The 26,866-nt window shown below is 40.1% G+C and overlaps 1 protein-coding gene across 1 annotated transcript in view; it reads right to left on the reverse strand.

The window, feature by feature from the left end:
* galnt14 (UDP-N-acetyl-alpha-D-galactosamine:polypeptide N-acetylgalactosaminyltransferase 14 (GalNAc-T14)) overlaps nt 1-26,866 on the reverse strand; it is a 193,635-nt gene that overhangs the window by 131,679 nt on the left and 35,090 nt on the right. Inside the window, 1 exon segment of the mRNA XM_022206915.2 lies at nt 22,430-22,599. Within this exon segment, the coding sequence (XP_022062607.1) occupies nt 22,430-22,599 (170 nt within the window).

Here is a 26,866-nt window from a genome sequence, read left to right on the forward strand (position 1 = left end):
GTGCTGTTCTTTTATTTTGAGAGGAAGAGACAGGAAGATCAGACCTGGTCAAAATTTGGATTGGAGTTACTCTAAAGGCTGTGTGAAGCTGAGAGGTTGAACTGGCGTTTCCAGCCTGTCGCAGGCTTTTATTTTGAAATCGTGCTGTGCTTTTATTTTGAAAGGCAACGACCGGAAGATCTGACCTTGGATTGGAGTTACTGTAAAGCAGGGGTGTGAAACTCAGTTCCTGGAGGTCCACTATCCTCTGTGTTCCAGATGTTTCCTTCTTACAACACACCTGATTCAAATGATTAGCTATCATTAAGCTCAGCAGAAGCCTGATAACTAGCCTGATCATTTGAATCAGGTGTGTTGCAACTGAGTTTGACACCCCTGCTCTAAAGGCTGTGTGAAGCTGAGAGGTTTAACTGGCGTTTCCAGTCCGTCGCAGGCTTTTATTTTGAAATTGTGCTGTGCTTTTATTTTGAAAGGCAAAGACAGGACGATCTCACCTGGTCAACATTTGGATTGGAGTTACTCTAAAGCAGGTGTGTCAAACTCAGTTCCTGGAGGTCCACTATCCTCTATGTTCCAGATGTTTCCTTCTTACAACACACCTGATTCAAATGATCACCTCATCATCAAGCTCAGCATAAGCCTGATAACGAGCCTGATCATTTGAATCAGGTGTGTTGGAACTGAGTTTGACACCCCTGCTCTAAAGGCTGTGTGAAGCTGAGAGGTTTAACTGATTTTCAGGCTGAAATGCAGCTCCTGTGGAGGTATTGGGTGTGAAGGTGGGTGTGGCACTCCAATGAGTCTGTGTGTGTGCGTGAGAGCATGCCTGCGCGTGTGTAAGGGCGGTTGCTATGGGCCCCATAGCAACGGTGCCTGCCACAGACAGCAGAAAAGTGCTTCTCAGCAGCAGCGTGCAACGTCTCGTTCTGGCGCTATCTGTGGGCTAACCGTGAATGCTAGCTGAAAACCGAAATGACCGTGAGCGAGAGGAAGGCTGTGGCTTTCCATAAATGTAATTATTTTCCAAATATTGTGAGAAATGACCGAGTTACAGCGATTTAAAAAACACTGTCCCTCCATGAGCCAGATGATTCAGTTTACATTGGTTCCTATGGAGAAAACGGTGCGACTTTGGTCTGAACTGCTGCCTGCCATTTCCCTTCAGAAAGAGCTAGGTCTTCAAACTTGGATTCATTTGAATTCGAAGAAAATTGTTTACAATCTGACCAAATTTCATTCCCCTAACATTTATCGTTTGGTCGTGAGGGCGATGCGATCGTGAAATTTTCAGGCGAATTTTTCACCTCTCCTCCACTCAACCAACTGACATGCCGCACTCTAACCAGAGCAGATTTTGAGAATTTTCACTTTTTTGAGGACTCACTGATCAAAAACTGTAAATCTCAGCCTGACATAAAATACATTCCTGCGGAGACAAGAAAAATCACTGCGTTTTGATGGTTAAATGAAGTTTCTAGGGGAACGAATGGCGAAGCAGTGGCGTTTGGAAAACAGTGGATTTTTTTAACCGATTTTTTTCACTCCCCATTCATTTTCTATGGGACTTTTTTCGCAGTTTTTTGTGAATAATTCTGCGAAAAAATGACGAATTTCTTAGAAAAGTCATAGCACACTATTCCCGATGAAGCCGCACGTTTTGATATATAATTTGTTTTGGTTTTCTCAAAGCCCTAGGACGAGAAGTGAATCGAAAAACGGCGGAAGTTGAAGAAAACGGAATAATAAACGCAACAGGAGAACAATAGTGGCTCGTGGCTTCGCCACGAGCCACTCTCCTCCCATTGCTTTGCAATGGAGAGGAGAGTGGCTCGTGTCGAAGCCCGAGCCCCTAATAAACGCCAACAGGAGAACAATAGTGGCTCGGGCTGCATACTGCAGCCCCGAGCCCCTAATGATCACTACACACCTCTGACAGCAGGTTTCATTTTGGATCTGGTAGAATGCTCCAATACTCTGATCACACCTTTTATGTCTTTTTGCTCTGTTTCATTATAAAGAACAATTCAGGTACATTCTTCCCTTTTTCTCCACGTGTTGAATTTGACATTTGCTGGTTAACAAGACAAATGCTACCAGAAACAGCGCTTACCAGCTGCAGACAATTACAGTGAATTGTGGAAGAGCCTAACCAACTCCTAAAGCAAGTCAATTCCCATTTCATCTCTGCAATTTGTTTCCCTGTTCATGACAACTGAGGGGGATTTTTATATAACTCACCTATCTAAATTGTTTTAAGGATTGAAGTTGTGCAAGATTAGGAGTATGGTCACTCTGAGTCGTAGGTGGGTGGTATTATAAAACAGTTCATGGCCCAACCCAGCTCCACGTGCACTCACCTTCTTTACTCATCTTTTGATTAAGTGAGAGTTAAAAAGAGTCAGACACGGTCAAGATGGTGACAGCTGAGGCCACCATACTGAGCTTCCAAACCTAGCGACGGTTAGTCCATCTTTATATAGAGCATATGATACAGATAATATTTATACTTTGTACCAAAGTATCTATGCTCAAACAAATATTAAGCTGTTCTCTCTGAAAGAGGCAGGATTTTGTAGTTCAACACTACCAGCAAAGTGGATACAGTGAATTAGTTTTGCTTTCAGATGTCCAGTATTGTCAGATTACAATAGCTTATGAAAAACAAGGTGTGTGTTATTAGGCTACCAGTGCTGACTGTAGTGCTGCTGCTTTACAGACAAAAAGAGATGACAGATAAAAGATGCTACATTTCAACACAGATTTTATAAAAATTCTAATCTAAAAGGCTGACTTGGCTCTTTTATGAATGCCACTAAAGGAAGGTGAAGGTTTAATAGAAAGTTCAATAAGTTGAGAAAAAGCAAAAAATGCCCCTTTATGTAAAACGAAAACAAAATCCCACAAAACACTTAAAAATAGTCTCAATACAGTAAAATGTATATCAAATCTTGTCTGTCCTTTCTGCAATTTCTCACAGGATTCAAGGCCTTTATCTTTGTCTTCAAGAACCTTATCTCCTTTATGATTTCTGTGACCTCTGATCTCTAAACATCAGTTTTTCCATTTTTTTTTTTTCTGTAACACTTCAAAAACAGCACCAGCTAAACACTTTAAGTTCAAAAAGTAACAAAACAACTGGGAGCCCAACTGCATTTATTTCAACATCCCTGTGTGGGTGTTAACTTGTGTTTGACAAAGTCTTCACGCCCGAGCGAGCCACTTAAAAGCCAGTCAGCTAAATGTAATGTAATGTGAGGCGATGTTTCACTCGACTAGAACATCTATATATTTCACCACGCTCGATTTGAGCTGATGAACGGTCGACCTCCGACGTAAGCGGCCATGATGATCCATCTGCATTCTGGGTGTTTCTCAGCTGTCATTATTGATCACTTCAAACAAGGAAAACACTTCCGGTCCTCTCTCTGTACTTTTGCCATCTTTGTGTCTGAGTGTTTGTTTATTCAAGCACATGAAAGTGTCGGTTTGTTTCTGCCCTGTTTCACACACTTTATATCTGTGTCTCTATGTACTTCCTTAAATGACTGTGGCATGTATAAGCACTGTGCACATATACATATGTGATTTGCTTGCGTACTTGCATAAGGACATATATATATATTTAGACTGAGAAACTCTGAGGTTTAAGTGAAGGATGGGATTTCTTGGGGCCTTGTGTTGCCAGGGGCTCAGTGTTTGAAACTGTGAACTCTGTTTAGGGTTGTGCTTATCATGTTTTTGTCATAATTTGACTGTATGTGGGCGGGTACTCGTTTCATCTTTTCAGTTCATTCTCCTACATAGCTGTCTCACATGTGTACTTGTTTACATGGCTGTGGTTTAAATAAGCAATGTGCATATATATGTATGTGATTTGTTTGTGTGCTTGCAGCTGTACATATACATATATATATATATATATATATATATATATATATATGTATACATTTAGACCTTTGTACAAAAAAGTGCGCTAAACAAGGCCACTTTATGAAAAGTGTCCATCGGTTTCACATGATTATGAGACCAGACGGCCTCAAATTCGTTGATTTGAGTGCTAAAACTAGTATAAAGAGGAGCAACACATTTTTGATCAAATGCATATATACATTGGTAAAATATTGGAACAGCTACAACAATTGTGATTTAAACAAAACAACAACAACAGATCATCTAAAATCTCGGTATTTAGAAGAGCTAAAACAAACTTAATTACAAAATGGGTCAAATGCAATAATTTTAGTTGTCCTTTAACAAACATTGTTCTCTGCAAGAGTAGTAAGTATGCTAAATACATTTTGAGGCACCACAGAAATATTGGATATTTAATAGGTTATTTAACAGTAATACTGCTTAGGGCACACCAAAAAACTGGGGTGTGCGAGTGTGATTATGCGTGGGTGTAAGCCAGGATCTGTGTGAGTCTGTTCAGGCTTCTCTTTGTGCACTTCATCATGCTGAGCTGGAACATATTGCAGTTGTTCGACAAAAGCCAGAAGGAGGAAACAAATTCAAGCTGAAACTCTTTAATCGTTACAGACTAGCCAAGTGAAACAGCCTGGGAGTGTTTTGGGGTGTGTGCGTATGTGTGTGTTAATTCTGCATGCGTGTTCCGGGATGCGCTTGAGCGTGAACTTATCTATATGTATGTGTGCCCTAAGAACATGTCTATACAACAGCATGTACTTCTGCTGGTATGTATGTGTGGTGTTGAACACTAACAGGAGGATGAAAATGTCTTGCAGCATTCCAGGCCTCAGTCGGCTGCTCAGCTTAGTGCCCTCGGCTTTGAGAGGAGGATCAGACTGTTCTCAGGGATAGACGACACACATGGAGGTCATGTGAAGTGTGTATGCTTCAAGTTGAGATTGGGATCCAAAGATTGCTGGTTTGGACCTTGAGACCGGTGGAAAATAGAGACTACCCTTCATCGTTAACTTTGTTAAAGGTGCACTAAACAAGGTCACTTTAAGACACTATGGATGAAAGCATATGAAGGAAAAAAGCAGCACTAAAATGACTGACATTTCTTACATAAATCCCTGATGTCTGTATAGTCAGTTCTTTCAATGTCACAAGAGATGAAACAAACTTTGCCAATATAAAATGAAAAAGACATTTTTTTTCACCTTTTGTGCTCAACAAAGTCGTACATCTATGATTGTTTTCCCATGGCCATGAGTCAACGCACTCAGCAGCAACAGAGTTACAAAGTGGGAGCACTCTTGGTTCCTGAAATAAAAGTCGACTTCATTTTTCTTGTAGACAATGCTACATGACTCACATGGAACAGATCAGCATGAAACTCTCTGGCTGAGTCGTCAGTCCATAAGATTGGCAACTGTGTTAATCTAGTTCCTCAACAAATCATTGAAGGTACAAGCCTGTGGACATTATTGAATTTGCTACAACTCTTATTCATGCCTCTAACTGGGTTGTTCTCCATGGCAACAAGGGCCAAGGCTCACAGACACTGTAGTATTTAAACAATGGGAAAGTACTTCCCTCCAATTTCACAACTTCTATATACTTAGCATAGCTTATTGCTGAATTTTCAAAACAGATCATTATTAAACGACCAGTGGTCAATTTCAACTATTTAATTCACAGATAATCAAATCATCCACTAAAATAGGCCTTGTGTTGTTCTCACGGCTGGCTGCTTCCCTATGATTTCAGAAAAAATGTTTCAACAGCTTTTTCATTAAAGTCTATGGCAGTTGAAAGGCTCTGAAACTTGCAATGCTGTCGGTGAAGTCGAAATCCTCTCTTTAAAGCTTAGAGAACCTGATTAGTTTCTGTTTCGTGCTCTCAGCCACAGGACAACTGGATGGTATCATAGATGATCTAAATACGCCATATGATTTGCTATTCAGAGATGCCAAGCTGATGGTGTCATTAAAAAGGTTTGGTTGTGCATTTTACACAAAAAGAAATCATGATTGGATGTGACATAATTAGGACCACGCTTGCCAGACAGACGACACATCCTGGCGGTGTAACATATTTTATTAAACTGAAGACAGCACAAATGATAAAGGCAAGAGTGAGTTGAACAACATCCTGAAAGAAGCTCCGCTGTTAATTCTTCTTATCAGAGACTGTTATTGTTTATGCTAATTGTGAAAGTTAATTACGTGAGGTCTGTCTGCAGTGTTGTGCAGGCAGTTGCCTGTGCAGAAGTCAGAGATGATCTAAGTTTTCTCTGCCATATTCAACCTATTTTTCTGTTTAATAAAGTTTATGATGCTTTCACTAATTCAGCTTGATGTACAGTATAGAGCAGATTATGCTGCTATGCTTACTAAGGCTAACATTGATGCAGTATGCGGGGTTTTTGAAAGCAGTAATTTACTTTATCGTTTGGCATTACATTGTCCTATCTGGATGGTTGAATGTCAGAAACTGCCATTGCTGTGTATCTGTGCAGCAAACCGCCATCTGGAATCATCCCCTTTTTCCTGAGTAGAGAAGCAGAACATCATTTGCTGATTCTGTGCTCTCTGAGAGGAGCTCTGTAATGGTTAATATTGATTATCCAGCTGGTCTTATAGGGTGGAGACTCAACAAGCATCAATGTGGTGCAGATAGAACATCACCAAGCATCAATCACTAGAAGGAAATCACGGCAAAAACAGGAGGCAAAGATTTGTGAGTTGAGGTTTTAGCCTTGAGTTGAAGTTATAGGTTTTGGCTGTGTAGGAAGCCATTTGCATAACTAATCATGTGATCACAATAGTTCAAATAAACCTGTGGGAGGACTTGTGACAGTCTACCCCACAAGATCGTGATATGATCTTGCTGACAGATTTCCTTCCCCTCCTCTGCTGTAACCTGTGTTCATTTTCTCTGTTGTTTACTTCCTCGCGCTCGTGCTCATTTGTTAATTATTCATCCGATCTTGTTAATCAGTTCATTTAATTATTTACTTATTCGATCTCTAACTCATTTAGCAGTTTATCTGTGTTTATAATACATCTGTTTAATCCGTTGATCAGCCTCTGCCTTTCTTTTCTTTCACTCTGCTCAAAGTTATTAGTGAACTCTGCATGCTGCTTAGAGAAAGGAAGCCCAGCAGCTCCAAACTGCTCTAAAACTCCTTCCCAACTCATGTGTGTTGGGAGCGTGTGTGTGTGTGTGTGTGTGTGTGTGTGTGTGTGTAGGTGGTGCGTTTACTGCAGTGTTTTACTTGTAATTATCAACAGCTCAGCAGGGGAGACGGATGGTGCGACTGTGTGCGACTGTGTGCAAGTTTTGGCTTCTGTGTGTGTGTCTCTGTGTGAGGCTGTGCACAGCAGAGATCCAGCATGAAGTAACATCCAGCTGTTTGCAGGATCATCAACAGCAACCCTGCGCTGCATGAGTGCAGGCAAGCAGAACGTGTGTCCTTTTCAACCAGCAAAACTCTACCGCCATGCTGAGATAAGACATACAATAATTCTAATAATAAGAAATGCTGATAATAATAAACTTATGTCAGATAGTGACATGTGAAGAAGATCACCTGTCCTGCTCTCCTTCACAATTATACTGGCTTGTTCTGCTGAATTATACCCAACACAGTCTACTTCAACAGAACTCTGGTAATTATAGCAAGAAATTATTAATGGTAATCAGTGACCAAGTTGCCACAGCGCTCTTAGGCAGTTTATGCTCATCACATATTAAAAACAGGAATGAGAGAAGACTGATGATTTAAGAAATTCCCTGCTTAAATGGCGATTAATGGCAATGCTAATAATCAAAATCAGGATATTACTGAGCTCCCGTCGAAAATTTAAGAATTAATAAACCACTAATCTTGGGAAGATATTGTGCCAAATTTTAGGAATTAAAGAGGTGTGAAGAATTAGTTTGCATATTTAACCAATAAATTATGAGTCACTGTGGCAAATTTTGGAATTTAGGGTTGATTTATCAGTGGAAGCTCTTAATACAGTTAAAACTCCCCATGATAGAAAGTCTCATTTTCTTGTATGTTTCAAAGGGACGCTATTACATCTCATGTTCCTATGGAGTCTCAATACGTTAAAAGCATCTGTTACATACATTAGGGATCCACTGAATCAATTTTAATGGACATCAGGAGACTTAATCAGGTTTGGAGTCTCACAGTCACATTTTCACAGCTGAGATATACTTTCTCACTGGTGGTGTAGATTACTTCATGAAAACGATATTTGGAATACCAGCTCATTTGGATTAGCGTTGAACTGTCAGTCTTGCTATCCGTCTCCCTTTCTCTTGCCTTTTTTTCCCCCATCGACCTCTTACTTTAATATTCTTCAAAATCCCAACACACACAGAACACACACCTGCAGGGATCAGACAGTATTGACTACTCTTTGGGTTCAGCTCAATTTAAATATGGCCTGAAGCAGAAATGACAGAAAATGGAGGAGAGCGGGAAAAACGGACCGAAGATGGAGGAAGGGGGAAGAGTAAAAGAGAGGATAACACCATCAGGAAAAGAAGAGGATCGCAGCTGCCCAATAGACACATCGACACACACAGAGCACAGGAGGACAAGAACAAGTGGATGTAATGGCAATATTTCATGTGAGGACTGGTGGTGACAGGATGGTTGACAGGCACTTACACCAGCCAATCAATGAAGATAGATCAATATGTGACTGGAGCGATCGATGGCTGCTACAATCTCTGCGACACACACACACATACACACCTGTGTAGGGCCATCACGCAGCCCCATTCAAAGCCACATCTAGCCAGATAGTACATACAATAGATTCCTTATTCAAGTAAGAAATAATGTAATAATAGCATTTTAAAGCTTGTCAATGAATGAATTTATTGCCAATACTGACGCGTTACATTGCTGTACAAGCCACACAGAGGCCATGCTGGATCGTACACGTATTGACATGTGACCCTGCAGTAAGTCAGCTGTGCTCAACAAGGCCATCTTTTTTATTTTCAGTTCTACATATTTAACAGGCCTCAATTTGGGCTTCTGAATCATAAACAGGATTCACACATACCTGCTCTGACTTGTTTTCGTCAGTCTGCAGTAATAGAGCTACTGCAATTATGTGGATTCTGGAGTGTGCATCTCTTCCCAGGTGGCCTCCGTGTTCTTTTAGACAGATACTTTCTTGCAGAAAGTTTGCTTTAATTGGCAACAGATTTAGGGAATAAGAACAAGAAAGTAGAGATGATACCTCTCTCTCTTTTAAAAACACATTTTTTTTAACTTAGCCTATGGCTCAGCTTAGAGCTGACTTTTACTGTACAACCTGTGTCTTATGTCTTATTTTTATACTCACACTATTTTATTTGTATGTATTTATTTATTTATTTATTTTTAGTGTGTACAGCACTTTGGTCGACAGTGTTGTTTTTAAAGTGCTTTAGAAATAAAGTTGGATTGGATTGTATACCTACATCACAACATTATGCCCTGCAACAATCCAGTGGCACAATTGGCAGAGTTTCTACATTTAAATTTGCAGTATCAGTTATTATTTGCACTATTTCTATGAGCCGTTGGTGATACTGTGTTAAAGCACTCTGTAAATGTCATTGCAGGCATATTACTAAAAAATGTAGAACACCTACACTATATGAATGTGTACTACACAGAAAACCACAAATTACTGATGGTTATAAATGGCTGAATCTTAACATTACCCCCAATAATTGTTGTTGGGAGAAAAGGCATCGCTGCGTTGACCTCCCGAGATCCGAGCCACACTGCTACCTCACATGTGTGTGACAGTAGCAGAACCTCTAGCTAGTCATTTGAGCAGCCTGTGTGATACATACGTCTGAGGCATGACTCAAGTCTCATCACAGTCGCATGTCAGCTGGAGTTTCGGCATTGAGCCTATTTTCATTCATGGCGCATGTGGTTCTCAAGAAGAAAAAAATACAGTCTAAAGATCTGTTGAAAGACTTCATACCAGCAGCATTATATAACTGACACCCTGCACTAGGCTGGTTTCAGCATCAAGGACATATCTGAATATGTCAGATTATTTATTAAAACTGCATGTAACCCTCTGAACCACTAAATTCACAGGTGGGTTTGAATGGCATGTAATCTTCAAAAGATCATCACCATGTTTCACAGGCAGAAACTGTAAAAACAGGAAGAATTGTTGGGTTTTTCTGGCAGTCCTGGAACTACTCATCTGTGGCATGTTGTTCCATCTGAAAATTTAACCAAGTCTAAATGTACAATTGTGATAGTTAATCCAAACCTCTTTATTATTTCGCCAAGGAACGGAGGAGTTATGTAAAGATCGGCGCACATTTGCCTGTCTGATGGATTAACGGATTTAAATGAAATTTTCAGGGAAGGTCAGAAATGACCAAGGACCAAGTGGTTAGATTTTGGCAGTGATGCAGCTTATAGTCTGGATCCATAGATTTGTTAAAGATTTCTGTATCACTGCGATACAGCGTCACTGTAACTATGACAACGAGTGAACACTACATCAGCTGCCTGCTGATGATCACATGATTGCGATCCTACTACAAATCGACCACTGCAGACTTATCAGGACTTACTGTATCTGTCAGAAATGATACAAGGAACAACTGATTAAATTGTAGGGGTGTTTCTGAGTCCCATCAATTCCTGCTGCATGCTACATATTTAGGTCATACAATTCGGTATCCGTACACATGAATAACACTCGCCTGTACTCAGCACAAAGTAATTTGTGTTTGTGGGCACATCTATATTAAATGGCCACATTCTACAGTGCTGTGATTTCTGCAACAATTTTTTTCAAGATTTCAGTCATTGGAAATGATACCACTGAGCAGCCTTGGTAGAGTGAAATGTAAGTAATAAAATATCTATATTATGCAGAGCCACGTGTTCTTTCCAGTAGTGGTGACACCTGTAGGAATTTTGGAAAATGTTGTATATCATTTTAGAATTATTGTATAATGTTGTTTATTCATTTTTTTTCCAAATTTTGGTAAAATTTTTATTTTTTTTTATGATTTATGGTGTTATAGCCGTGTTATACTAGCCTAGCCATGCTACACCCATGTTTCTGATGGCACAAGGGTCTAGGGAAGCTCGACAGGGAGGGAGGTGGGCTAAAAGGTTGTCTATCAAATCCCTCTGCAGCAATTGGGTAGGTATACAACCAATCAACGCAACGAATAGGCTGACGTAGTTCCGAGAGCACCGGCGGATTGTGGCTAAGTCCCATTAGCTTCCCAACCAGCGGAGCCGCGGAGGCAACTGGTATATTAAGGATTTGCCATATCCCATCGGCATAAGTCCAAATACGTCTTTCTTCTCAATGAAACACTTAAGTGCCGTCCTTTGTTTATCTTTCAAGTTGAATGTTAGCTTAAAATCTTTAAGGGCTGTGGCCAAAGCCGAGTCGGAAGATAACTGTTTATTGTGCGCTGGTTGTTTCTGTCAGAATCGTCACGCGTCTGTCATCACTTCGTTACGCCCGCCTTCTGACTCTACACTTCATGGTGATTGGTCCAGCCAGTTTTAGGAGAATCCAGCCTCGAGCCTTATGGAGGGTAACTAGACCCTCCCTGGCAGAGAATTAAATTTGTTGCCGTGGGTTGTCTAGCGCGGCTCGGCTAGTGTTATACTGTAGAAAAATGGGATTCTTTTTGTATTCCCTTTATTTCTGGCTATGCTTGTGCTATTTCCATAGAGGTGCGGGACTTCACATTGCAGTGAATAATGAGCCCGGAGTAAGTAAAAATGTGACTAGAGCAAAAAACATGGAAACTGCTTGAGTTTCAGAGGGTTCAAGGAGAAAGTGGAGGCTATCTGCATTTAATATCATCAAAGCGCAAACCTAACCTAGGCTATTGTTCCTGTGTACTCTGTGTCCGTCTGTCTTGGTCTGAGAGAGAAAACCAAACTAAAACTAAATTAAATTTATAATTAAATGAAAGTAAACATTCTATTATTGATGGCCATTATCAAAGGCAAACTAAGAGATGAAAGATAGAGCTGGCGGTAGCAGCATAGCAGCAAAAACTCTGTAGGTGTGGAGACACACATAGAGCCACAGTGGTTTAATGATGTTGTCATGCCAAGACGAGGTCAGCAGTGTGGTACAGGGTGAGGGATTGTAGCTCTGTTCATATTCTGACCACATTCACGTAAAGCTGGGTGTGATCTGCTGCACTTGTCACGATACCAACTAGGTTATAGTTACTTGTTTATTCAATTTTATTTTTGATTTTTTTTAATCAGGCTTCACAAGAGACATATGACAAACAACAAATCATAGCATTGAACAGAAAGACAAAACACACACACTTGCTTCCATAAAGGGTACACTGAGTCACTTAAATGCTTTGTTGAGTATAAAAATAATATTCTATGGCTTCAGACAAATTTAACACCCTTAATGTTTGTGTTTACTACAGTTCAATAACATCAGATTAGGTACTGATTCCTAAAAAAAACCCAGGTCATTTTACGTTACAACATCCAAGGTCACATGTGAGTTTTACCTTGAATATAATTCCGTGTTAATCATCTGCCAAACTGACAAAATTAATGTATGAAACCTTGAATGTGGAGGTTCACCAGATGTAATCAGAATGAGTCCTCACTGTGTAATTTTGTCATGAGCTTTACACACTATATTTGTAACAAACCCCACTTTATTCCAGTCTGTTTCTGCTGAGAGACATTAAACACAGTGGATGCAGCAGTGCAAAACACAACTTCAATAGGTGCATGTTAAGGTGTTTCAGGCAGGACTGTTTCTTTAAGTTTCTCTATCCATGCCTGAAATATACGAAGGCTTAAAAACTCTGCCTTTAATCTGCCTCCTCCTCTTCCTGAAAGTGGATTTAGGAGGTGAAATCAACGACACATCAGATCCATCGTCTCAGCCTCTTTCAAAGAGCAGCTCTGCTTCATGTATCAAACAGTCTGTGTTTTCTCATCATGTAATTCCCTGTAATTCTCTGCACTCACCAACAAAGCATATAATGCAGATAAAAAGTAAGAGAACCACTGCTGAGATGAAAAAAGGGCAGAATTCAAAAGCATTGATTGCAAAACAAGAGTCAAACAAAACTAATCATGTATCAGAGCAGACAGAGCTGTAACGTCGTCTGCTCCAGGATTGTTTGGACATGCAGTCGTCTCAGAGCAGGCCGGTTAGCTGAAGCACTAGCTACGGTAAAGCCGCTTAGCGTCACTGTCACTCTGCGCTGTTGTAGAGCATCGGGGTGCTTCGGAGCTCAGGTTCCACATCAGCAGATTACCCACAATACACCAAGGGGATTTCCTCACCTCACAGAGAGCTCTCTGCCATAGCTTGTGCTGTTTGTTGATTCAGTGTAAACAGTGGTAAACGTAACAGGAGTCATCGTGTTTTCTGGCAGGGAAACTTCCAGGACCAGCGAACAAGAGTTCAAGGTTAGAGAACATTAGATCCAGTCATTACACTGGTGAAATTTAACTCCATCTGTGTCTGAATATTCAAGTTTCCAAACCTTTTTCTAACTTTCTGGCATATCTGAGTGGAAGTGTTACAGTCAGATCAAGCTGTTTCATTGTAGTGAAAAGGAATTTTCACAACAATCAAAGTAATTTAATAATTTTCCACAATGAACCAGTCAGGGCTGCAGATTACATTCAGCCACTTGAAAACTAATCGATGAAATATTTTATGTCGTAATTTCAAATGATGAAAGAAACAATATTTCTCGTAATGAATAATTAATATCACTTACAGACTTCCATCAATATAAAATTAAATTGTACAACATGCTACTTTCAGCTTAGAAATAACGAAATCAAACAAAGGAGAATAAAAACAGCTAATTATTATCAGTAATTATTAAATTCTTAGTAAAGCTGCCTTGTTCTTTATTTATCAAATTCAATTTCTGTGATGAGGTTTCTCTTCTATTGCTCAGGAATCAAAGCTTACTCTATTGATCTTGTGATGATGTGCTCACTTTCGATTCACCTGATCCTACTGTAGATACAACTCATCTAGTTCTCACAAAATGTCTTGAAGCTTCATGCACTGAACTCTGAGAAACCTTCTTTCTAGTCATGATTTGACGCTAAGAAAGTGACCTCTTTGATGAGAATAACATTTAACAATCTGACTTCTGACAGTCACTGTGACAATGCTGGAAGCCTGAGGTACAGCTATATTTTAGTAACAGCTATATTTTAGCAACGCTACACGGCCGTTTTGTTTATAGTTGAAAAAAAGCTGCCAGTTGATTTACTGTGTAATGTACAGTGAGCATGCATAGTGGTTCATAAGACTTAAAATATTGTACAAAACTGACTCCACACACTTAACCTCATCATTTATTTCTTGCCATGCATAACTGGTTCTGTTTTCCCCACATGCTCTGTGTGCATATACCATAAAACTGAAGGAAAAAACATTAACTTTTTAACCATGACTGCAGTAAAGTTTCCTTTCATTTGTCAAGTGATGCATTTGCTTCCTGTAGGATACAAATTTATGGCCACTAACCAAAGACGTGGAAATGAGGTGCAATATTTCTAAATCCTTACATTCGGATTAATTCCAGGTTTACATAAAACAGATTTTTGTTGTGGTCTCAGACTTTTGGATCATACTGTGTATGTCTTGTTTAGTACACTCAGAGGAGGATAGTGATCACAGCCACTGGAATCAGTTATTGTTTGTCGAGTTACCGAAAGAAACGTTTTGATTTCGGAGTTCCCGTTTTTCAAAGCGCATTTATAATAACCTGCTCAGCTGTTTTGATCTAGCTCATCCTTGTTGATATTTCTGTGGCAGGTTTCTGACATTATATTTCTGTCATTGGCACAAGAAGATGTATCCCTATTTTTAATCCCATGAAAAATAAGCTGAAACAGTTTTGTTTTTTATTTCCAGCCAGGTCATCAATAAGCATGTCACCAGACTTCTCTGAATCAGCAAAAACAAAAAAAATCTAAGATGTGGGCGTTTGGAGCCAGACTGATTGAAACAACAGCTATATGTAACAAATACATTTAAAAAAAAACATTCAGTGTTCGACCAAAGTTCTAGTAAACCATTTCTTATCTAAATGTCTAGACATTGTGAGAAAACAAACAAAGAGAAGTGGATGGTGTTTAAACTTTTTGGAGGTCAAATGTGTATTTTCTCATCCCAGCATTTTTGTGAACATCAGCTCACAGAAACTCAGAGCCTCAAGGTTGTTTTACATTCTCACCATCTGTTTTTGATAGCAAACTGATCATTCACCACTGGAGCAGGTAATCAAGTAAATGAGCTTGACAAGGGAAAATAAAAATCGCTCTGTGTCAGAGTTCAGAGGGTTGTTTCTATGTGTTTCTGCATCGTTTGTGATCTGAGAAGGATGAGAAATGTTAGCGTGGGAGGCACCAAAGCTAATACAGTGATTAATGTTTGGTTGCATGTTGTGATTCATGGAAACATGACTAAGTGGTTGACTGAGTGTGAAAGGACGCTGACGCCAGTGCGCACATGAAACACACACAGTCACACTTTGCAGACACAAACACACACATGCATGGAAGGGGTTACTGACTGAATGCATGATCTAATTATTGAGAGGTTGTAAAGGGTACTGGGGCAAAATGTCGTCTAATAATTAGTGACCGACTGAATGGATTGTCAGTTTATTTTTTTTGCTACAGAGCACTGTTTCTGTTTGTCGATGGTTGCAAAAAAGATGACTCCATTTTGGAGCAGTGACAACAAAACGCTGGAGCATTATCACATCTCCCACCCTGGCAAAACAAAGAAAATGACAAACGTGTGCAGGGCGGTGTGCTGTTCAGTTGTGCTTCAGAGGAGAGAAAGACAGATAATTTTGCAAGCTTTTAACGTCACAGTCTCAAAGTGGAGACATTTTTCTCATAACCAGATTCCTATGGAATCCCTTTAAAATAACATTTTCTGCAAAAACTCTCCTGGTATCAAGCTATGCCCGTAGTTATACTTGTGGAGCTGAGCAAAAGCACAAAAAGTTGATGCGAAATGTTCCAAAAAACTCTCGTCCACAAATACAGAATAACTTTCAAATGATATTTAAATGGGTGGAAATGTGCACCTGTTTCTGCTGTATCTGACTGTACTCTGGCCATCTGCACTGCTAAGCTGTTCTTGATCATCTGTGGTTAACTACAGAATCTCTGTGAAAGAAAACAACCGTCTAAACGCGTCGGCAGTACATTCGTGCAAAATGAAACCCACCAAATTATCAGGAAATGATTCTTTTCCACCAATGGGTCAAGAGATGGTGGTCATTAATTCTAAACACTATATACACTTTTTATTTAATTATTTTTTACGCTGAAGATTAATACTGAAGACATCACAGCTATAAAATAATACATATGGAATTATGTTGAAAACAGAAAAGTGTTAATGTTCATCCTTGGCCAGTGACATCTGGTCCACGTGTCCACAGTGTAGTGCAGTAGTCTCATTATGCTTCATCATCATCATCTGTTTATCTGCTTTGTTTTTTGTAATGTGTGTCAAATTGAGAAAACTTCTTCATTCTTATTTATTCCAATTCCTGCATGTTTTCCGTTGTTGTATTAACATTCAAATCATTACCTGTGTACCTTGATAAATAGACTTAAGTAGTTAAATTCAAAATATGCTGGGTAAATCCATAATAAGCTGATTTTCTTCTACAAATATATTTTTTAAAAATATCGATATTCTATAATTTAACTGTATCAACTGAAATAAAACATTCCACAATGGGAAGCTTTACAGCCAAATAAGTCACTGACAAATGTAAACAGCTAACCTAAAGTGCTGCTGAGGCAAGATAAGTAGCTACAAGTTAGCTGCAAACTTCATTAAAATGTGATTAGCCCTTCTTTGCACACCTAATATTGTAAATTCAAAGACAGTGAAATAATACACTTTCAAAAAGATACCAAGGTATTTTTCTTGGCATGGCACCTTACCAAAAGTTACATAAAACCACTTATCTTCCCCTGCAATATATAAAACAGTTTTTGTTCTACCGATTTCTCTTATATTGAACACTGCTTTTCCGCTGCCTTCTTTGCTCTTGTATTAAAACATTTTTCTTACACAGTTCTTGTTGCCAAATCAACTCATTGTGTGGTACCGTGGAACATGTTTCCTCCCTGTACTGTATCAGCCCATTGTCTTCATACTTGGATCTAATCCCTGCAGCAAAGCAGTTGTTGGGCTTATAGACTGTCTGTCGGAGAGCAGACGGAGGGAGGTTCCCCTGTTCACCGAGATAATAGCAGAGCACTGAAGTGGAGTGGTTTATACACACACACACACATCCACACACACACACACCCTCTAAAGCTCTGCATGTGGCAATTATCTCTCCTCTCAGCAGCTTGTGGCATCTTCCTCATCTCCTATCCTCTCCTCCTCCTGTACCTCTCCTTCTCTCCTTTTCCTAATCTCCTCTTGACTTTTCTTCCTCCTCTTTCTCTTAGCACCTTCTCTTCTATCTCCCTATCATTCCCTAAGCCGTTTGTAGCTCTCCACTCATCACCTTCCTCACATAGTCTCTGCTGTGCCTCCTTCAATCTTGAGAAAGTGTCAGAGCCCTCCTCCAATGCACAGTAACAACCTGGACAATCTGTACTCCCTCCCAAAAATAAAAAAACAAAAATAAAAAGCCTTAAAAGGAAAGACTTTCCACACCCACCCAAAACACCACAGTTTCTAAGCCACTGACTCTGCAACATAGACAGATGCAATACAGCCAAATGCCTGCATGAACTGACAGTTTGCAGCAGTTTGAATTGATCCTCAAAGGTAAGATATAAAAACATATCAAGCAAACATTTCTGAGGGGACAAACTGTTGCCAGTAGTTGATCTGGTTCTTCAGTGGTTCTGCCACACAATTGAAAAAGCGGATCCAAATTTAAAACTCATGCAGGCCTAATATCTGAGGGAACCCGTTATCATCATCACATGGGTCACACTCTGATTGCTAATATTGTCATTGTAAGAATATTGACTTCAGCCACTTTAAGTAGGTACCTATAATAAAATTAAACAACAACTGGTGTCCAGGCCGCCACGTAACTGAGCCAGCATACCATCCAAAAATTCTCCCATGTAAACAATAGTGTAGATCTGTGTTAGACAAGTGTTATATGATCAGCTGATCTTTGTACATCAGTTTCTGCTCCAGTAAGTATGAGCACTCATGCCAATACTAGTTGTGTTATGTGCTAATATATGATAGCAAATTTTAATATACTGTGATGTAACACGTTAGCTAATGTTATCAAATGTCAGCCACTCAACAAGACACCTGCTCTCCACTGGCTGTCTTCAGACTGCTAATACATTTCTCGTCGATGAGCTCACAAGCTGTGGTCCATCATATGTGTATGAATACACATTTTAAGCATTTTCCGTGTCAACACTCCTGTTAGGATCCATATTTGTTTTTGTTAGACTAAACCTAGTTTGGCTGCTCCCCATTTGGTAAAGTCTGGGGCAAGTTTTTAAAGCAGACATAAAACTCTGTTACAAAAACTATTCTAAATGTTATTGTAGTGCACATATAGACGATTTTTAAAAAAAATTAAGTTTCTATTTCAATTTCCTAGACAATAAATGGTCCCATATGTTGTAAGTCCATTTCTATTTTGCTTAGTGTTTCTTACAAACTTTAGGGTGTTACATAGGCCAAGAGAGTCTTCTTCCTAAAGGGGACAGGGACAGCAGCAGCTCAGGTGTATTTAAAATTAGAGGCATTAAAACGACCCATTAACAACAGTGCATAAATCAGGGGTTATGTGGTGGGGAAATTAACCAACTTTGAAGTATTTTGAGCTGAAAATTTCAGGAATCATTCAAGGGACATGTGTGACTTATCAATTTGCTGAAAAGGGACACAATATTTAAAGCCAAGGGATCACCAACCCGCAAGTTGCTAACAAGTTAGTAAGTCTGGCTAATAATTAGGAGTAGCTTCTAGCATGAAGTTCCTAAACAAGCTTAGGTTCTTGCAATTGAAAAAAAAATGTCTTTGGTTACTGATCAAAAAGGAACTGCTCGATAAATCTGATTTAAATAAAGGACAAATAAATTGCTTAAACACTGACAGGACACATTTTTAATGACATGAAAAGTTAGCCTACAAATGCAGAAAAAGTAGAAATTACATCAGCATTGCATTCATTCCTGTGGAGCCATCCAGTGCAGTAAGTGTCTTATTGTCAGGGGTTACAAGTCTTGCTAGATTTACAGATTTCTTGCAGCCTTCAGGGTATGGGGAGTCCAACCTAACATCTTCAGGTCAAAAACTTGCTTCTCTAATCTTTAGGTTATCATTGCCCCACTGGGAAAATAACAGACCTGGAGCCTCTTCTCTAAACCTGCTGTGTTTTCTCTACTGGTGCTTTCCTTTGGAGTGGTAATCTGAAAGTTTCTCTTGTTTTTGTGTCTTCATATTCAATTTTTAAGGCTCATTGCTGAGGCTGAGTTGCTTCTGCACCGCTTTGCCAAGATACCACCTGTCAATCAAAAAGTGATTTCTAGTGGTGAAGTTTCTATAGATAGTGGGGACCATTATCACTAAACATGCAAATCCATCAATCCATCCATCCATCCACGGATGAAAAATTAAAATGTTTTGCTAGTTCCGTGTACATGTTTACATGCCTAAATGCAAACATAATAAGAAGAGCAATGTGTGACAATTGAAAAAGAAACTTTGGTGTCATATTGGTATACAGTAGTATGAAAATTTTTCAGGTAATAGTCAACCCAAGTCCTGACATGTAATGCCCGTACTTCTTTATGTGAAATGTCAGGGTAGATGTCAAACTGTGGCCGTTAGAGATAAACGTAAACACTTGACTAAAACGCAATAATTTCCAACTGCAATATTTCCTTATCTTATTAAATTTCTTCCAACCAGTCCTTCAGCACTTGCTTTCTCACACTTTTCGTGTTCTTTCTACAAATTTCTGTCACACCACCTTGAATTTAAGCCAAATGCTTTCTCTCGGGAACCTCGCCAAAATGTGGGAGGCACCTCAGTGAGTTCGCAGTAGAAAAGGTGTTTCTAAGAACCTCAGTCAAGGATTTCACTGCAGTTTTTCTTTTTTTTTTTCAGTCCTAACAGAGCATGGGGTGCTATCATTTCCCCCTGCCAAGTACTCCTGAGATCTACAGCTACACGGTAACTGAGTTAACAGATAATCACATAACAGCAAACACCCCCACACACCCCCACACCCCCACACACACCCCCCCCCACACACACACACACACACACACACACACACACTTCATCGCTGTCTTATATGAGATAAATGAGCACTATCAACCCCCTACCTCCCTGCTAACAGATTAATGTGTAAGAGTATCCCTGGTTTTCTCTCCTATACACCCTTCTCGCTTTCCTCACGCACACGCACACACACACACACGCTGACAAACACACACACACACATTTCTCAGTTGCCTTATGTTAGCTTGACAGTGAATTTCCCTCCTCCTGTAGCACAGCAGATGAGGCAGCCGACTGACAATGTGCACTTACCCACATTAGCGTACACATACGGATGTGTAGAGACACACACTTGTGCACACATGCACACAATGTTGGATGCAGCAGATATGCTAGGACTGAGTCAGACTTCATACATCTCATCATCTGCGAGATACATGTCAAAACATTGTCCACGTCCGCACACTGTGATGTACGCACCAGTTCCACTAACAGATTTTAGCTTCCTACGTGAGTTGTGAAGCTGTAACCCGCTGTGCTCACCCCAACCAGCCACAGCAACAGCAGCAGCCATCCAGGGCTTAGTCATGTTCACAGTAACTGCCAGTCACCCGATGAACACCCACATATAGCATCCTGTCAGAGAGTTGGGTGACCATGAGCTGAATGGTAACTATCGATGACACGGTGAAGACATCGGCTCACACCCAGGCGTCCAAATAGGAAAATACATGTTTTAGTTGGATCTGTGTGCCTTAAGCATGAAGCTATCATTTCAGCAGTCTTGCAGCTAAATAAAAAAAGAAAAGAAACATACCAAAGTGGACTGAATATGCAATGTCAATGTCGTCCCTGAACAAAAACATGGTTATTTTAAGTAAAAGAATAACATTAAACCTCTAGTAGCACCTACAAATTCAGCACATCAGCTTTTTTAAAGGATAGCAATCATCTATACATTATTTAAACTGCCAAAATAGCCTCATGTGCTGACCATAGAATATGCTAATTTCCCATCACACCTTAAGCTCTCCTCGGCTCTCAGTCCACTGGTTTCTACTTAACTTTAACGAACAAATTAATGTACACAGCACTTATTATGAGGATCATCTCATCGGTGGTTTTGGTCTTTTCATTAGATTTGGCGACAAGAAAAGTATATAAATAAATGTACAACACAAATATAAAAAATATATCAGCACGTAGTCGCAGTAATGTGGTGAATCTTAGCTCCCAAACTTTCTAGACATATAACTTATGTAAAGTTGAATTTGAGACACACTGTACGGTAAACAAAAAAAAGTTACAATATAAGGAGCGTAAGAAGAGATCAAAGCATGAGAGCGCTTTTATTGTTGCAAGCATAATGGAAACAGCAGCTCAGCAAAAAAAAGGTGTGTTTGTGTTCCACATGATCTCAGCACGACTACACTGGACCTCTGTACGCTTTCCACAAGTGCCTGGAAGTTTTTATCTCCGGAAATATATAAGTAGGAGGCTGCTGTCAAAGCGGCAAGCTCCTTATCTTCCTGCTGAGCGTTTTTCCAACCGGCGAGGACGGCGCTCCGCTAAGAGGATTTCTATTTTGGTTTAATTTAATTTCTTAGCGGACAGACGAATTGTAATTTGGTGGTTTCTCTATGAAAACGTGTTTGGTTCCATAATCTAAATTTGTTTTAGTACAGATAGGGGATTCATTACGAGCTCCAGGAGCTTCTGCTGTGTTTAACTCTCACTCTGTGTGTGTGTGTTTGTGTGTGTTTGTGTGTGTACATACCTGTAATACTGAGAGCTGATCTGTAGTGTTGTGTGTTTTTGATGTGTTTGTTTACGCCTGCAGGCTACTGGAGTTCGGTTTGTATGTGTACTGATAAGCTCCCTTTTATTCAGTGCACTTTTGACAGATTCATACATCACACTGTGGAGTGTGTGTATAATAAACATATCCCTCCAGAGGTCAGATTGAACACGGCACACTGCTGTGTTACTCAGGTTATACTGATAAAGTTTGCCACACAGGATATGATTTTCTTGACCTCATCTGACATCTTACAGACTACTCAAGTGTTCAGTGTTGCATGAGACTTATGTGTGTACACAGTGTACGTTTTCTCTGTGGGTGGTGTCATATGTTTCTGTATGAGTTTCTGTATTTGTGTGCTGTGTTATATGTTTGTGTGCTATTTTCTGATTCTTTCTTGTGAGTTTTTTTTTCTTTTTACCTGTAGTGTCTTGTATCTCTCAGGGCTCGGTTGCTGGGGATGCGTTCGCTCTCTCTCTGGTTGAAAGCGTACAGGGTGTATGGGTCGTCACCAGGCTTCCAGCGCCGAGCGCTCAGGTAACCCCGCTCATCAAAGCCCTCCAACATGTCCTCCCACTCTGCATCCGAAATCTGGAAATCAATCAATCACTCAATTAGGGCTGCAACTAATGATCATGATCATGTTCATGATTCATCTCTTTTTTTCGTAGCATTGCGTCTTTGTTGAAATAACAAAACCCAAAGGTATTCAATTAATAACAATAACATAAAAAGGTAAAAGACAGCATGTTAGTATTCTGAGACGCCATAACAGAGAAGGTTTGATAATCATGTAATTAATAAAATAAAGCAAATCATGAATCATCTTCTTCTTGTGCTCATTTTTTCCATATTTGTTCATATCAGCACCAGGACTTTATGTAACAGGCTATTTCAGTGACCGTCTGGGTCATTCAGAACAGTGAACCTGTGTTGAAATCAGCTTTTATACATAAGAAAAGTGAGTATGTTGCTTAGTTTGTAGTAATCAGTGGCACTGGTTGTTGACTGACATTTTGTTTGTACCAGTCATCAGAACAGATGACAAAAGGCCGTGAGATTTAGTCATAAATGTCACATTGCAAGTGACAGATAGTGTGTACCCAGTTAGGATATGTAGCCTGTTTGTGTGTGTGTGTGCGTGTGCGTGTGCGCGCGCGTGTGTGTGTGTGTGTGTGTGTGTGTGTGTGTGTGTGTGTGTGTGTGTGTAGCTGTACGCCCTGCTGTCCAAACAAGGGGCTTTTTAAAAGCATCTGAAGAGTTTTCAGAGGTCACTTTACTTAAGGAAGATTCAGACAGGTTTTTACTTTCTGCTCTTTGGTATTTAAGAAGATGAATGTTGTCCTTCAGTTTTTCAGCTCTCTTTGCTCTCTCCTTGTTTTGAGAGTAAATGCTGCACTTTGTCTCTCAGCTGCTCAGCAGTGCATTGCTTGGCAAATACCCTATAATTCAGTCTTGCTGTGTGCTACGGTGTAAAACTGAATCAAGTGACCATCATGATTATGACTGTTTAACAATTTATAGTCTATTAATAACACATTAAATTAACTTATGTACCTTCATTTTACTTTAAATAACATATTCCTTACTGCAAAGCATTTTGTTCAAAGGACAAGGATGTCTCACGTCAATATTGTTAAAAAATAACAATAAAAAAGGTTCATGTTTCTTTTCCGTCTTGGTACATTATGCACTAGCTGTCATTTACCATGTCTGGAGTCCCTCTCTTGTTATTGATTTAACCCCTAAAATGTGTCTCTGTGTGTCAATGAAATAAATCCCTTCATGCTTTGAAATGACTTTGATGCATCCCGACACTGTTGCTTCTTCTAAAATGTACAGTTCTCTGAAGGCCCTGCCTCTCTCCACCCAACCGTTCATTATTTGCTGCAGCTCAAGCATACCAGCTCACCTCCATCTCTGCTTAAACCCTGTTTTACAGTGTTATTCTACACTGCACACAAAATCTGAAATCAATTCTGCAGAAAAATAATGATAGAGAAAGCTCTGCTCCACATGTTGACAGGACTGGTTCCTTAAATTTGTTGTTTGTTGCAGCTTCAAGGCCAAAGTGCTCAGCCGCAGTGTTGATCACTCATGTCACTCGTGTCTTCCGTCACATAAAAACACCATATGGATGAAGTTAACGTAATAACCCAACCAAATGGCCAACACACCTGCACTACTTTTGAACTTCACCAAACCATGTGGGTTTGAAACACTGCATGGTTCTAGATTCATGTTTTTAACCTTCAAAACAGCCACTGCCATCAGTTGATTTCAGTAATGTATGAAAATCCCATGCAGAGACTTAAAAAGCTGTTTGAGATACAGCAAGTCCTCCATCTTGCCTTTACTTTTTTGTCACTTACCACTAAGTGGTAATGAACATGCATTCAATACATTTTGACATGTAAGAATTGATGGCTGACTGCTGAGCTACGCTAGCCTAGCCGCGCTAGATCCATGCTCTGAAGAAGCAAGGGTCTAGGCACGCTCGACAGGGAGGGAGGCGGGCTAAAAGGTTGTCTATCAAATTACTCTGCAACAATTGGGTAGGTATACAACCAATCAACGCAACAAATAGGCTCCTAGAGTGCCGGAAATCAGAGGATGCGGTAGTTCGGTGAAGCCTTATTTATACAGTCAATGGATGAAGCTCAAGTATATTACAGACATGTTAACAGAAAGATTATTCAAAGTCGGTGCTAATGGAGCTCAACGACTGTTGTCGTTTTTGTTGTCGACCCTGGCAGAGAATTAAATTCGTTGCTGTGGGTTGTCTAGCGCGGCTAGGCTAGTTGTTTCCGGTTGTTTCTGTCAGAATCGTCGCGCCTCTGTCGTCACTTAGTTACGCCCGCCTTCTGACTCTACACTTCATGGTGATTCATCCGGCCAGTTTTAGGAGCATCCAACCTCGAGCCTTATGGAGGGTAACTAGACCCACCCTGGCAGAGAATTAAATTCATTGCCGTGGGTTGTCTAGCGCGGCTAGGCTTGAACTACGCAGCATTCATAATTTTTGCAGTATGAAAATCAATTCCAAAGGACATACAGTATAATGAACGCATGGAAGTCGTGAAGAGAATACAGAGAATATGGTCATTTAAATGGATGTTTTTTCAGATAACAGAACATCCTTGAACACATTAGTACAGAAGGCTTTCAGCAGAGGCTCTTCAGCTACAGTACCACAAAGAAACTTTAATAGTAAAATAAAGGTAACAAATGTTCAATGCAGTGACTTTATAGGCTCAGACAAGTCTGAAGACTGCAGGTTGGCTGCCTGGAAGGCTTGAAATCAACCTAAAAGCGTAAAGTATGCCTTTAAAAACAGACACTAATAATGTAAAACATATCCAATTTGTAATTAATATACTAGAGCATGCAAAAGCAGTGATATGGGGCTATAATGTGCAACAAAGGAGTTTAGTCCTCAGTGTTAAAGCCACAGTTAAAGTCAATACATGTTCATGCTGCTCCACAGAAGTACCAAAAAAAGACTGTTTCCAGTGTTGCACAGAAGAAACTACCCGCTCTGCAGAAACCCCTACTTCTCCAGAAAATACAAACATTATAAAATAAGATATAAAATGTTAATGTAGCACATAAATTCCGTTCAGCTCATAACAGCTGGTGGTGAAAAACACAAGGTGGCAACGACTTTAAAAAAAAAAAAACAGCTACAGCTGCACTTTCTGTCTGTCGGAGCTCTGCTTTGAGTTTGTGTGTAGTTTAAAAGAAAGTATATATCATTTATGAGACAGTACAGATGCCTGCCTGCATGCAGGAAGGAGTGTGTGTCTTGTTTTGAGAGACTGAGGGAGTAAATGTGTTTGTGAGCATCACTGTGTGTGTGCAAGGTATCATTTCAGAGGCTGGGGAGTGTGTGTTTCACTTGATAGAGAGGAAGTGTGTGTTTCGGCGTGTATTTGTGTAATGCATAAGAGAGACGGAGAGAGAGAGGATGCTTCTTTGAGGGCGAGCGATATAAAGGATGTACATTATTATTCTCCCTCTCTCCTTTGCCGCATCATAAACATAACACAGGAGCTTCGGCAAAACCCCCGGAGGCCATATTTCTCCCCAACGACCACACGCACTGGCACATTGTGGAGACGAATGAAAGCACGCACATGCAGAAAAACACAAGCAGGGTCACAGCACTGATGGGGTGTGTAACAGGACAACATTTATGGCAAAGCAGCTGTCTGGATGGAGGGATGCGGAAAACGCCCGACACTCCTCATCTTCTTGTTCTCCTCCTCCTCCTCCTTCTTCTTCTCTTCTCATTATTCAGCCATACAACTTGCTGATGCGACACATTGTCTAAATGGGGCCATTAGAGGGCTGGGAGTCAGACTCTTTGCCTGTGTGAATGTGTTACACTGTGTTGGTAGTTCTTCCCCTGGTGGCTGTAACAACGAAGCATGAAGAACAAGCAGAAAAGAAGGGAGGATGGAGAGATGGATGGATGGAGACAACAGGGGAAAAAACAACAAAAGAAAAGGGAGGGACAGAAAGAAAGTGGGGGAGAGATGAAGAAAGAAATGAAAGAGGAGAGGGGGTAAGAGGATCTGAGAAGGAGGAGGAGGAAAGGTGAAGGAGAGATAAGGGGTAGTGAAAAAATGAAACGGGAAGAAATCGCATGAAGAAAAATGGAGGGAATAATGGAATGAATGAAATGAGAAAATGCAGGAAAACAACGCAGATGGAAAAATAGGAAGAAAGCAGGAGAGGCAGAGGGAAATAAAAGGATAAATGGGAGAGAGAGAAGGAGGCTGAGAGAAAAGGGGAAATTAGATTAGATTTTTAGATTAGATTTTTTTTATTTGCCACATGCATATACAGTACTGTA

Source organism: Acanthochromis polyacanthus, chromosome 16 (genome assembly GCF_021347895.1).
Source record: "Acanthochromis polyacanthus isolate Apoly-LR-REF ecotype Palm Island chromosome 16, KAUST_Apoly_ChrSc, whole genome shotgun sequence".
NCBI lineage: Eukaryota > Metazoa > Chordata > Actinopteri > Pomacentridae > Acanthochromis > Acanthochromis polyacanthus.